The sequence below is a fragment of the Mus pahari genome, chromosome X (genome assembly GCF_900095145.1).
Source record: "Mus pahari chromosome X, PAHARI_EIJ_v1.1, whole genome shotgun sequence".
In the NCBI taxonomy this organism is placed as follows: Eukaryota; Metazoa; Chordata; class Mammalia; order Rodentia; family Muridae; genus Mus; species Mus pahari.
The window spans coordinates 147,855,680-147,870,647 of NC_034613.1; the positions used below are offsets into that span (position 1 = coordinate 147,855,680).

Sequence of the window (14,968 nt, forward strand, 5' to 3'; positions counted from 1 at the left end):
AGAGAGAGAGAGAGAGAGAGAGAGAGAGAGAGAGAGAGAGAGAGAGAGAGAGAGAGAGAGAGAGAGGTGGCAGGGCAAATATTCAAAAGTATATTGGTTAACTCTTGACAAATAAACAGAAGTCAGTCAAGGACCTACAAAGATAAAAGGAGTCAGAAGCTTATGGGATCCCTGACAGGGCTGAGAATGTTTGCTAAGAGTCTATCACTCCAGTATATGAAGTCATGATGACCTGCTGTCCACTGCCAAAGCAGGTCTGCCACTGGGAAACAATGTCCCTGAACCTCTTTTCAACTTCATGATCCTATGCAAGGATATTAAAATTGTATAACCTGACCCAGACACAAATGAAAAAGGGGGATTCTAGGTAGTGCAACCAAGAACACTGTGAATAGGAGCTTGACAAGAGAAGCGAGATGTGTTGATTAATAGAGAGCCTAGCACACTGATTTAGTGGCTTATCCATCACATCTACTTGAGTTGTGACAATTTTTTAAAGATTTTTTTCTTTTTATTCTTTTTATTCTTTCATTAAAAAAAAACTTTTTATTGATCCCTTGTATGTTTCATATCATGTACTTCAATCCTGCTCATCTCCCTGTCTCCTCATACCCTCCCTTCACCCTTGTAACCTCCTTCCTGAGATAAAAAATATACACAAACAAATCCAAAGCACAGAAAACACCTCATCTTGGATGCTGTAATGTCACAGCGTGTCGCACAGTATATACCCCTGTCTACACATCTTCACTTGTGTAGACACATTTGTTCATTGCAATGAGTTATTGGGATGGTTTGGAATCTCTTGTTTCTGTGACACCATTAATATTGGATTCTCACTGAGATTCCCAGTCATCCCATAGTTGCCCTGTGTCATGTAGACCCTGCATCTTTGGATCAGCAGGACTGGCCTTGTCATGCATCCCAAATGTTTACAGATGATAGAGATTTTGGCATGGAAAAACTCAGAGCCCTGAGTCTAGCCAAGCTGGTCAGCACTCTGGCTCTCCCTTATCTGCACCACCAGGGTGAGCTTTCCAGCACTGTTCCAGTTAGGACACCAAATGCTGCTGTCAGCAGGGAGCAGAGTCAACTCTTCTGCTTTCCTGACCGCAGGACAAATCACTTGTACCTTCACTTTCTATAAGGACCAGCTCAACTGTGTTGGCCAGGCGAGGTACAGGGCCTGCTTGCCAGAGTGCTAGAGCAAGTAAGGAGGCATGGATAGCTCTCTCAACAATCAAAAGTAGAGAGAGGCCACCCCATCTAATGACAGATGAGTGGCAGAGCCAGCTCTCTAGTGCTCTGGCTCTCAGGGCTGACTCACCTACACCTCTTCCACCACAGTGTACTGCAGCAGATGAGAGACAGGGCCAGTTCACCAACTCTCATGACTTCAGAGCCAGTGGACATTTTTTTTTTTAGCATACCTCTTTTAAAGAGATTATATTTTATATCCAATATATGTTATTTTTCTTTTTTAAAAATGTTATTGTTAACTAAGACCAGTGAGGTTTTTCTCTCTGCTCAGAGTAAGATGCCATATGTCAATATTCAATACACTGTATTAAGAGTTGAACTCAGGGTTATTCACTCTTGATTAATAATGATGTGTTTGGCTTATGATAATAACTGTGAAATATTTTAAGTATTAAAGCATGTCTCAGTAATTTAAAAAGAGATTAAGAAACAATATTGTAGGAAAATTCTTCAGAATTTATTTATTTTTTTTTCAGAATTTTTACATTTCACTAGTAAGTAAGAATATTTAGAATAACTGAGTAACTGTCTGCTCCATGAATTTTAAAATGGTTTATTAATTTCTTTAGAACTTTATGCAATGTATTTTTCACTTAGACACATTTTCTCAATTTCTTCCCTTATCACCTTATCAGTCCTATTCCTTCCCACCTGACTTTGAGATTACTTTTTTCTTCTTTCAAATTTGAATTCATAAGTTTTACTTTTAGCACTTTTGTTTGTTTGGTTGTTTGCTTGCTTTCTATCTGTCTGTCTTTCTCTGTCCATCTGTCTATTCTTCTGTCTGTCTGTTACCTGTTAGTCTGCCAGTCCTTCAATCTGTCCATCTTTCTACACGTCTGTCTGTCTCTGTTCATCTATCTGTCTCTGTCCATCTGTCCAGCAATTGGTCAGTCCATCTGTCAATCTGTCTTTCTGTCTCTGTTCTGTCTGTCTCAGTCCATCTGTCTCTCTGCCCACCTGTCTGGATCTGTTCATCTGTCTGTCTGTTTATGTCTGTCCCCCTATCAGTCAGTAAGTCTGTCTGTCCTTCTGTCTATCTCTGTGTGTCCATCTGTCTGTCTGTTTCTGCCTGGCAGTGTGTCAACCTGTCTGTTCACTTGTCTGTACTTCTGTCTTTATCTGTCCATCTGTCTATCTATCCACCTGACTATCTGTCCATCTGTCTGTCTGTCCATCCATCTGTCTGTCCCTGTATGTCATCTGTCCATCCATCTTCTGTCTCTGTCCATCTGTCCATCTATGCTGTGTCTGTCCATCCATCTGTCTACCTGTCTGCCCTTCTTTCTGTCTGTTTCTGTCTCTGCTCTTCTGTCTCTGTCCATATGTCTATCCATCTTCTGTCTATCTGTCCATCTATCAATCTGTCTGTCTACCTGTCTGTTCTTCTGTCTGTGTCTGTCTATTCATCAGCCCATCTGTTCTTCTATCTGTCTCTTCATATGTCTGTCTGGCCACCTGTTTGTCTGTCTCTTTCTGTCCATTTGTCTGTTGGTCTATCTGTCTGTCTGTCTGTCTGTCTGTCCCTCTGTCTCTTTCTGTCCATTTGTCTGTTGGTCCATCTGTCTGTCTGTTCATCTGTCTGCTTGTCCATCTGTCTGTCTGTCTCTGTCTCCCTATCCATCAGTCCTTCTGTTTGTCTGTCTGCCCTGTCTGTCTCTATTTCTGTCCATCTATCCATCAATCTATCTATCCATTGGTCTGTCTCTGTCCATCTGTCTGTCTCTGTTCATGTGTCTGTCATCTGTCTCTGTTCATCTGTCTGTCCATCTGTCTGTATGTCTGTCTGTCTGTGTCTGTCCATCAGTCCATCTAGTCCATCTGTCTATCCTGTCTTTCTGTCTCTGTTCATCTGCCTTTATGTCCATCTGTCTGTCTATCTGTCCTGTCTGTCCATCTCTGTTCATCTGTCTGTCTGTCCATAATTCCTGTCTATCTGTCTGTTCATCCTTCTGTCTGTCTATGTCTGTCTACCTTTCCATCAGTCCATCTATCTGCCTATCTGTGTGTCTCTGTCCATCTATCTTTGTCTGTCCATCTGTCTGTTCATCTCTGTTTCCCTGTCAGTCCTTCCGTTTGTCCATCTTTCCTGTCTGTCTGTTTATCTGTCTGTCTCTCTGTCCATATCTCCATCAGTCTATCTATTGGTCTCTGTCTCTGTCTGTCTTTCTATGTTCATCTGTCTGTCTGCCTGTCATCTGTCTCTGTTCATGTCTATCTATCTGTTTCTGTCCATCTGTCCATCAGTCCATCTATCTCTCCTGTCTTTCTATCTGTCTCTGTTCATCTGGCTGCCCATCTGTCCACCTGCATATCTGTCCTTCTATCTGGCTGTCTCTGTTCGTCGGCCTGTCCATCTGTCCATCTGCCTATCTCTTCTTTATCTGTCTGTCTCTGTTCATCTGCTTGTCCATCTGTCCATCTGTCCATGAGTTCATCTCTGTCTGCCCTGTCTGTCTCTGTTTATCTGCCTATCTATCTGTCTGTCTGTTCACCTGTCTGTCTGTGCATCTGTCTGTCTGTAGGCCTGTCTGTCCATCTGCCTGCATGTCTCTCTCTGTTCACATGTCTCTGTCTTTCTGTATGTCTGTCACTGTTTATCACTCCATCCATTCATCTGTCTGTCGGTCTATTGAAACCAGAAGAGGCTGTTGGATCCCCTAGAGCTTGAGTTCCATGTGATTGTGAGCTATATAATATAGGTGTTGGGGATCAGAACCAGGTCCTCTGAAAAATAGCATGTACTCTTAATAAGCCATTTCTCCTTCCCTTTCAAAGATATTTTTAAAACTTTAAAGTACAGTAGAAAATATAATCAGAAAGTAATGAATTGCAGAGTGTCAAATTTGTGGCCCTTTGAGTCATTCCATGTTTCAATTTTGATTTTCATACTTACTGTTAGTGTGAAATTAAGTAGTACTAATATAATAATAGTTACTGAGAATTACATACCAGCCATTGTAATTGGAGTTTAAAATGCAATTTTCTTTGACTCTTTAACTTGGGGATATGGAGACTATAATTTTTCCTGTGCTATAGATAAGACATTGAGATTGAATGATGACAGAGGACTTAACCTCATATGTGGAAATCATTCTCACTGCTTGCCTTTGCCAAAGTACATCCAAAGCCACAGACAAATGGCAGATATGATAACAGTTACAAAACTTAAAGTCCGTTGATAGAATAAGCCTAATAAACTTATATAGAGTTATGGTCTTCAGTATGACAGCCCTGTTCCACATAAAGATATTTAAATAAACTTAATAAAAATTAAAATTCATTACAAGTGGGGCTGGTGGCTTAATTCCTAGCACTCAGAACGCTGAAAAGAGAAGGGTTATGAATGTTTGAGGCCTGTCTGGGCCACAATATGAAACTGTGTTTAAAATAAACAGATAGTAGATACATAGATAGGTAGATAGATAGATAGATAGATAGATAGATAGATAGATAGATAGATACAGAAGACAGACAGACAGACAGACAGACAGACAGACAGATAGACATTCAGACAGAGGTGCTTCCATACTTATCCTGACAATCCCAAGATAACTAAAAATGCCACAATTAAAAAATAACTTTATTTCTGACATCTATCCTGAACGTCGTAGCTAAACTTGGCCTGTCATGAATATTCTCAGATTACTTACATGAGCCGTAAGTCAGGATTACTCTATCACAAAATCCTACTTGTAATAAAGTCTTGATTATGTTATATCTTTTATTGTCTTTGGAATATTGTATTGTATGTTATCAGATGTTTCCTCATATGATGCCCAATGTCATATAAAAGTACATCATTGTATATCACAAGCTAAGGAGACAATCAAAACTCAGGATGATTTTGCTGATAGTACATTGCTTTAATAATGTTTCTTTACAATATCTTTAGTCCAGGCATTCTAAATTATGGATTGTCTGTAAATTTAAAGTTGATTTCCTAGGCTCACCAGTCAGAGTCCCAAGGCCCAATAACCATATGGGCATCTGACAACAGAACTGAACAAAACAAAACATTTCAATTGTTACAGGAAGATCTGGGCTGATCAGTTCTGGTACAGAAAATTTTACTGCACAGGCATTCACAAAAGAGAAACAGAGCAGTAAAATGGAAAGTCAAGATTCTCTGGTAACATTTAAGCTGAAGACAGGAAGGTAGGTCAACACACTGGTCACCTTCTACCTCTCTGTGTTTAGGAAGTACAAAGATACATATTTAGATTTAAATACTCAAAGGGTGTATGATCACAAATAACAAATGATCACATTAAAAAACACCTGTAGACCACAAGCAAATTTTACTTACATGCAATGTGATTTTTTTTCCTTACAGGTACGCCATTGGCCTTGCATACAAGTCGGCTCCAAAACATGAATGGATTGGGAAGAATTCTGCTTCCTGGGCCCTCTGCCGCTGCAACAATAACTGGGTGGTGAGGCATAACAGCAAGGAAATCCCCATCGAGCCAGCCCCTCACCTCAGGCGTGTAGGCATCTTGCTGGACTATGATAATGGCTCAATCGCTTTTTATGATGCTTTGAACTCCATCCACCTCTACACCTTTGATGTGGCGCTTGCGCAGCCTGTGTGCCCCACCTTTACTGTGTGGAACAAGTGTTTGACGATTATAACTGGTCTTCCCATCCCAGACCATTTGGACTGTACAGAACAGCTACCTTGAATACCCAGCCCCAGAGCAGCCCCAAGGAATTACAAAGGTTGAGGCCACTGTTTAGGGGATTGAGAAACTAAGGCTTCAAGAGTGTAATGAAATATTCCCCAATTTGTCCAGAAACCAGCTCAGATAGGGCTCCACATGGGAGATTTTCTTCCTTTTACTGTGTTTTGTATTAAGTACAGGCTTTAATAATTTCTTTAATTTTTTTTTGTATTTAGAGGAAAGTCTATAGATTATTTATAAAAGAAGCATAATCTGGGTCACAGCTGTTAGGAATCACTTGGTTTTGTCCATTAAGAGGCCCATAAGTTTACCAGCCTTTACCAGTTTGATTTCATCAGTCTATGCGCTTGCAAAAATCCTTTTGTTGATTTGTGTGTTTTTTCACTTTCTTACATTCTATTCCATATTGAGGTCATGCTAGGTACTGTCACTTAGAATAACCGCATATACGGCTAAAGTAAAAGTCATTTTGAGCATATTAAGGAAGTACACAGGCTTCCTTACTCTGATTTAAGTCGAGATATTTTAACTGTGATGTCAGAAACTTGTATTGGATCAAATAGAATGAAGAATAAGGGAGAAGGGAAGAATTAAATTTGGAACTCAAACTTAGCCATGCCTGATGGGAGGATTTGGGGATCCATAAAACTTTGATTATATATTCACCAACTTCTCCAGGGCTGAAGCTTTGGGGCTTCTTGAATGAGATTAAAATTAACTGTTGTCATTTGATTTCTACAAATGGTTAATAATTCATGCTGAGTTGGGTTTTATCAAACGTAGAATTCTTTTTTATGGTATAAAACTGTTTTACCTTACCTCTTACCAGTCATTTTTGGGTCTATGAAAATTTTCACTACATTTAATAGGTGCCCTATTTTTCCTTTCCACAAATCAAATTTTCTTTTCTTTCTGGAGCTACAGATTTGGAACATGGTCGGTTACAAATAGCAATCCTACTTTCAACTGATTTTGTTTTCTGGGACATGAGCACATGCCCTTAAACACTGTCCAAATATAAGTCACCAAAAACAGTATTTATAAGTAATGATAAGACATATTACACAAAATACTAGTCACTAGTGTACATGCCTTTAAAGTTACAGTCTTTTAGTAAGCACATTTTGAAGATGTAGACATCCCCATATATCCTAGAATAGTTTATAATAGAGTTGTAAGAAAAAAATCTAATTTACTCTTCCTACAGAAGAATCTGCCAATAGAACCTACTAATAAAATTACAGATAGAATCTTTTCATACTGACCTGATATACTGTAGTGGTCTCTGGATTAAGACTTTCTCAGGTGATCTTGGCATGGGACATTGGCATGGGTTCACCTTCATAAAGGACATTGACCTGTATAAGTGGTTTCAATTGCTAAAATATTTATCTGGGCCACCACATCAACCAGTCATTGACTGAAAAAAACCAATGGATTGAGGCATTGGTTTTGGTGATTTTTTTTTCTTAATCAAATCACCCATTTCCCAGAAATAACTCAATATACGCTTCATTTCAGCATCATGTGGTCATATTTGATGTGCATGCCAATATGGATTTCATGGAAGACAAAGCCAGTTTCCTGTGTCTTTCTGTCCTTTCCCTGGCAGATGATGTCCTTTTTCTTAATGGATAGATTTTATATATTGACTATATTATTTATACCCAGATGAATATTTTGATAGCAACAATTCACATCTTAAAAATGGACACCTCAGTGGAAAAACTTTCATTTTTCTCTAACAGTTTATTAGAACATTTTGACAGTATAAAAATATGTATTTTCCTTCCCTGAATAAACCGAAAAGGTCGTCTTAGTCATTTTTATGTACATTTTGGGTAACTGGATAATAGATATTTTAATGCACTTTGTACACTTACAGGTTCTACACAAAAGGGTCTAAAACTCAAATTCTGAGTTTTTAAAAACTCATTGTTTCCAGGTAACAATAAATGCTACAGTTTGCCTTATGATGTTAACATAAAGCATTTATGAGCAGGACAATATTTCCATGGATATGTTTTTCAGTATAAAGATGTTACTATTCAGATTTTCACTGCAAGCTTTTGAGGGTGTGTTTTGGCTATTTTTGTAAGGACAAGACAGATTATGTTATAATTTTGTTGTGCAAGTCTTACTCTCAGCTAACTTAAAAACATTGTGGATGTAGCAGTTACTATTTCCAAGTTGTCATATTTACAGAAAAATGTGTATATGGTGAAAGACCACAGTGTTTAATTGCTGTAATGATGTAGAAAAGATTTTTGTGTGGATTTTTTAAGTCTAAAAATACATGATGTAAACATTTGCTGCAGTATAACTCTGCTTTTTCTTTAAATGGATTGGGGCCATTCACAGGAAGCATTTATATAGAGGGGCAAAAGAAATGGCAGTGCCAATCAAATTAGTACAACAAACTTGATGAGTTGCCAATGAAGGCTTTAAAGGCTTGGCACTGTGTGTATGTGAATGATTCAGTTGCCAAGTGCCCTGAGCACAGAAAGGGCCTAAGCTTGGTATCATGTTCTCTTTTTATTATTATAAAACTTAGTGATTTTTGAACATGGGGCCATCATTTTCACTTTTGCACTTGGCCATGCATATTATGTAGCCAGTCCTTGGAACAGGACTCCAAAACATGGTACTGCTCTTCCTAATGGATAAAGAGAAACATGTTGCTTATTGAAACTTGCCTTAGATTCATACTCAAGTATGAGTCTACATAGTAGATGAGATGAGAGTGGATGTAGGGTAAAGATTTTCTCTCCAGCTTTAAAAGAAAGTGACTTCAGAAAATGACTGTATAGGTGATGGTTTCTGTGGGAGGAAAAGCAACCTGAACATGGACAGACTTTTATTATGGTACTGATATATGGACCTTGAACTTCCTGAGGAATGAGCCAGTGCCCTCTACTCAAGATGGATTTGTATCTCAGCTCCAGGGGTGCATACACATTGTTGCAGAGAGACATGTGACTGCCTGTTCAGTGCATCTGGTGCTGGGAAGCTGACATCTGGTCTCTCTTGGTAAAACATCAGTGGCATGCAGAGACAATGACACTAGCAAGAGAAATGTTTTGAAAATAGTGCTTCTCATCAAGTTCTTGATTTTGCTACCCAAGAAGACATTTGGCCTTATCTGGAGTCAATTTTGGTAATTGCAAGTTGGAGGCATGTTGCTCCTGGCATCTGGTGGGTGCAAGTCAGAAATGCCATTAAACATCCTGCAGTACACAGTGAAGTTTCTCACCAGAAAATGATATATGGCTCAAGATGTCAGCTGTGTCCTTGTTTAGCTACTCTTAAATGTTTGCTTTGTTCAGGGACAAACAAAAAGGCACAGAAGTCAACACTCCTGTGAAGACAGGAGCGGCACTGTCATCCCTAAAATTATTTACAAAATACTTACAGTAAGCCTGATTTCTAAAGGAATCCAAGATGGTGGGAATGCACATTATTGAAATAAGTGTTGTGATTTGATGATCTTATTGTAGAAAGGAGTTTTTTTTTTCCTTTGTCTCCTTGAAGCAGCATACTTTCAATCCCTGGTACTTGGGTCAACTGCCAAGCCCCTCAGTCCAGAATCTATTCTCGATTTCTGTTGCTTCCTGGTTCAAAATAAAAATCCTTTTGTGGCACCAAAACATGTCTTTGCCTGGTTTTGTTGCCTTTCTCCATTTTACCTTTTCACATTCATGACCTGCACACTTATTTGACGTCTGCTTGTTGCTCTCACTATTTTATGTTATGCAATTCATTTTTTTTTTGACATGTGAAACTGCTTGATGTCAAGTCTCACAGGGGTGATAGGGAAGAGAGGAGCAGTGACTGTCAGCAGATGAACAGTGGTCATTAGAGTGTGGTCGGTAGTCATTCTTCCAGGTGGTTCATAAGTATATTTCCATGCCCATACCCATGCCCATGTCAGGAGCCACAGGAACCGACTCCTGCATTTTAGAGATGAAAGCCCTTTTGGTCTATGTCAGTGCTAAGCAGAATGAGTTTCACAGAGCCACAGTATCAGGACCATCAAACACAGTGGAAACTCCCTTTCTGTCTCACTTCAAGGCTTTTGGTCAGTACCTGTGAAGATAGTATCCGGCAATTTGAATTCCAACAAGCATTATATAGATTCTGGTACTAGTGAGAGTTTAGGAGACAGCCTCTGCAGAAACCCCTAAAGTCACGCCTATATAAAAAGGGTTTTCCACCATGAAATGTGTTTCTAAGGCTAGGTACTTTCAAGACAAAATGAGGTTGTGCAGAGATAGCTCATCTGACTACATGAAAATGTTCTGGTCCGTACATGCTGACTTCTGAATCCTACCCTGATAAGGGTTGGAATGTGATGCAGCAGTGTGCACTTTCAAAACACGTTATTCTGAAGCTCATCCCAGATTTCCAGTCAGTATTATGGCCCACATTGGTGACTTTAAGGTTCAGATGGTGAACCCTAGGGTTTTCTGGCACAGGGTCTCTGCCATAACTCCTCCAGTCTGTGGTCATAGAAAATATGTTAGTAAAAGGTTGTGACTGGGAGCCAATAAAACTTGGCCAGCAAGCTGTAGATTTTTTCTGGCCTCTGCTGTACTGGATACTAGACTACCCAAAGTCCTTGGGCATTCTGTACCCTCTCACTCACTCAAGACTGGACTCTGTCCACTTCCTGTCTAAGTGAGCTCTAAAAGTTCTTAGCAATATTAAATCCCATCAAATCAGGGAAACCACTGAACCCATGGAGAACTGGTTATGGAGTACTTAAAATAGGGCTATTTGGTAAATATTATGAGATTCTGTCATTTGACAGACTAGGGTGGGGCATGCCAATGTTCTAATGATTAGTTTTACAACCTTTATAAAGTAAACTCAAATCAGACTTCTCACTAGTGACAGGTGTGTAAATGTATTCTCTTTGACCTATTTCCTATCAAACTCTGCAATTCCATGGGAGTTTTTCTAACATCCCAACTTGAACCACATTCCCCTAACATCCATTCACAGGTATGCATTCACTGCCCTGGTTATATATATACTTTTTACTCACTGAAAATTTTGTTTACTATTTCTACTCAGAGTGTAAGATCTCTGAAATCGGTGACCATGATTTGTTTAGCCAAATATTTGCCATATAATAGGTAACTAATAGATATTTAGAGCCAAATTCCAGTTTCCCATGGATGTATTTTACTATTTTCTTCTAAATTCACAACATCTATCATTCTTTATAATTTTTATTGATAAACATTTTTATACAATATATTTTGTTATCATATTTCTCCTCCTTCAATTCTTCCGAGATAATCCACACCTCCCTAACCACGCAATTTTATGTTCTTTTTCCTCTATTTTTTAGTATTATTTTTATTGTTGAGGTTATAATACAGTTACAGCATTTCTGCATTCACTTTTATACCTCCAAATTCTCCCATATATCCTGGTGAAGGCTATTTACATATTTGTATTTCTCGAAACGTACTCCTTCCCATACATGACAACCACAAACACCACGAAATAAAAAATATACACTGAGGGCTGGGGAGATAGCTCAGCAGTTAAGAACATTGGCTGTTCTTCTAAAGAACCCAAGTTCAAATCTCAGCACTCACATGGCACTTCACAACTGTCTGTAATTCCAGTTTCAGGGATCTGACATCCTCATACAGATATATGTGGACACAGAATACTAATGAAAATAAAATTTAAAAAAATTAAAAATATACACTGAACTACAGGCAAATAAAAAATACTGAGAATGGAAGAAATGGTTTTTACCAGGGCAGAGCACACCAACTGTTAGCCAATTTCAGATTATTAAACCCTGAAAATATACATGTAAGTAATATTATACAGACTGAATAGCTTTCATTTATGAATATATATGTATATTAAGTCATATAACAACATTTAATGAAAGACAGAAACCATAAATAGAGAGCAAGGATATATACATACATGAAAGTTTAGAGGGAAGAAAGGGAGTTGGGAAATTATTAAATTATATAATAATTCCAAAAAGAAAAAGAAAATACAAAGCAAACCTAAAGCAAATTTTTAGTGATTCATGTAAGTAATGTGCATGCAAAGATTTGAACTTCATTATGTCAATTGTCAAATGTACTATTTTGTTCTTTATATGCTTTAAAATTAAACAAAATGGTATTAATATAGGTAATAGTATTAAAATAAAATCTACAATATCTAGCTCCTGCTAAATTTCCCCTGATCATTATAATATCTACAAGTTTATCTGGGAAAAATGGAATGAATTTTACCCACCAATATTTTATCATCTCCTATATCAATTTTGTCCACGAATTCTAAACCTGAAGCATGCTTATATAATTTTTATTTGCTGGTTTAGCTTGATCCATACTGTAAAAACAACCTAGATGTAAAACTAGCATGATCTAACATAGCACTGACTCCATCTTGAAACTGGTTCACTTTGACCTTGGTGTTCTGTTATATGCTGGGTAGTCTGTCGGCTTGACACACAGATTTATATGAAAGGTGGAAACCTCCACTGAGAAAACGCCTCCACAACATGCAGATTTAAAGCATTTTCTTAATTAGTTATTGATGTGGATGAACCCAGCCCATTATGGGAGGTGCCATCCCTGTGCTGGCTGCCCTGAGTTCCAAAACAAAGTACACTGAGAAAGCCATGGGGAACAAGCCAGTAAGAAGCACTCCTCCGTGGCCTCTACATCAACTCCTGCCTCAAGGTTCCTGCCCTGTATGAGTTCTAGTCATGACTTCCTTTGATGCTGAACAGTGATGTGGAAGTATAAGCCAAATAAACCCTTTCCTTCCAAACTTGATTTTTTTTTGTCATGGTGTTTCATTGCAACATTAGAAACACTAACTAAGACATGCTTCTTTAGTTTAAAAATTCTCTCTTCTGTACCATAACACCATAGAATTCCAGGTTTATTCTTTGGTTCTCAGTAGCTGAATTCTCTGGTATTAAATTTCTCCTGACTTGCTTTCCAGTGTGAACTTCGAACTTCAGGATAGCAGGAGTTCATCTAGAACCTCTGTTAGTCATTTGTTCAGCAACTCAGGTTACCAATTCTGTGTTCCTGCCCTGGTTACTTGCGTTAGCTGATTTATCTGTTGGCTGACTTTGTTTCCACTGTCATTTCAGAGCCTGTTTTTGTGTTCCCAGGTCTGAATTTCCTTCTACCTTTTTTACAGACTAGTCATATCTGCATTTCCTCCCAAATACAAACCAACCTGTAGGGAGTGGAAGAAGCCCTGCATGAAGAAGTCCAGAGTGGCTGGGTATTGTTCATATGTGCATGGCCACTTCAAAGATCCCAAGGCTTTGGACCCATGGGAAACTGACAAAGCCACTTGTCATATTGGGCTCAGAAAGACAAATTCTCCCTCTGTTCAAATACAAATGTTTGTGGATGATTGATCAATGTGTACACAAACTAGCAACTGCAGCTTCCTCCTCCTGAGTGTTTGTAGTCTGAGACAGCCTGCCTGCAGAAACCCTCTACTCACACTAGCTAACCCCTCCCCCTGTACTGTGTACAATAACCATGCTGACGACGGTTTGAATTGCTGCAGTAATAGGTGAGATTCCACAGAATACACCCCACCTGACCCTAGGTTTTCCTTACATGTGCTTGTGTCTGTATATTGTACATTCCCTAGGCCTCAGGCAGGGTCCCAGGATATGCTACTTGTGTACACTATGTATAATCTATAAGGAACTCACTTAAAATAATGAAAATGTGGGTAAAAACAATAAGATAACAGAAGATATAACAGAAACAGTCATCAAAACAAGTATGGAGTAGCCCTATTAAGAAAAACCAAAGTAGATTTCAGAACAAAGGACAATTGTATGAATAAAGGAAAACATTACAGGATTAATATAAAATAATATATGATTCCTTGAGGCTTAATCAAACAACCTTCCTGGCCACAATGAAACCATAACTTGCCTTTTGACATTCACAAAAGCTCTTACATAAGCATATAAATGCTCACTCACACACACACACACACACACACACACACACACACACACACACAGTGGGAGTGGGGCAAGAAACACAGACATGCATATCATGTACCTTCAAATAATAATAATAATAATAATAATAATAATAATAATAATAATAATAAATTAAAATTGTTAACCCCAAGGCTATATAAATACAGATAATAGAAAATATTTGTCCCTATGTCTATTTATTCTAATACATTGTATGCTAAAAAAGAAAACCCATAAAGCATCAGTACTTAAGATCATATGAAAAAAAACATCAATTTACACAGGCAAAAAAAAAAAACAAAAACAAAAAAGGATGCAACAAGGATGTAAGTCACCTGGAGAAAGGTTATATACATTGTCATTTGTTTATATCACAAAGAATTCATACAACTGTTAACAAATCACATAAATAAATTGCAAGTATCATTAGTAGTGTGGTGCCATGAGTGAAAATGCACATACCAACAAGCAAGAATTCTTTAGAAGGTACTGCAGTCAGCCCTTGTGTCCTGGTTGGGGTTACTACTGCTTTTATGAAACACCATGACCAAAGCAAGTTTGGAAGGAGTGGATTTATTTGGCTTAAACTTCCATATCACTGTTAATTATTGAAGCAAGTCAGGGCAGGCACCTGGGGGCAGGAGCTGATGTGGAGACCACTGATGGGTTATGTTCATTGGCTTACTCCTTATGGCTTGCTCAGCCTGTTTTCTTATAGAACCAGGACCACCATCCCTGGGATGGCACTACCCAAAATGGTCTGGGTCCTTCCCCATAAATCACTAATTAAGAAAATGCCCTATAGGCCTACTTACAGCCAGATCCACTGGGGACACAGTCGCAATTGAGGTTTCCTCCTTTCAAAGGACTTGTATCAAGCTGATATAAGACTAGCCAGTATAGGCATCTATAAAGCTAGAGCCCAGTGTTTACTATATAGAGCATCAAAACCAATCAGGTGTAGCCCGATATTATGGAGGCATTTTCTTTTTTTTTTTTTATTATTATT

The 14,968-nt window shown here is 38.4% G+C and overlaps 1 protein-coding gene across 5 annotated transcripts in view; it reads left to right on the forward strand.

The window, feature by feature from the left end:
* Positions 1 to 9,581, forward strand: part of Mid1 (midline 1) — a 343,526-nt gene extending 333,945 nt beyond the window's left edge. For all 5 annotated transcript variants that reach the window (XM_029534269.1, XM_021187318.2, XM_021187317.2 and 2 more), the window contains exon 10: positions 5,597 to 9,581. In XM_029534269.1, the coding sequence (XP_029390129.1) occupies positions 5,597 to 5,945 (349 nt within the window). In that variant the 3' untranslated portion in view covers positions 5,946 to 9,581. The remainder of the gene's footprint in view (positions 1 to 5,596) is intronic.
* Positions 9,582 to 14,968: the final 5,387 nt, after the last annotated feature.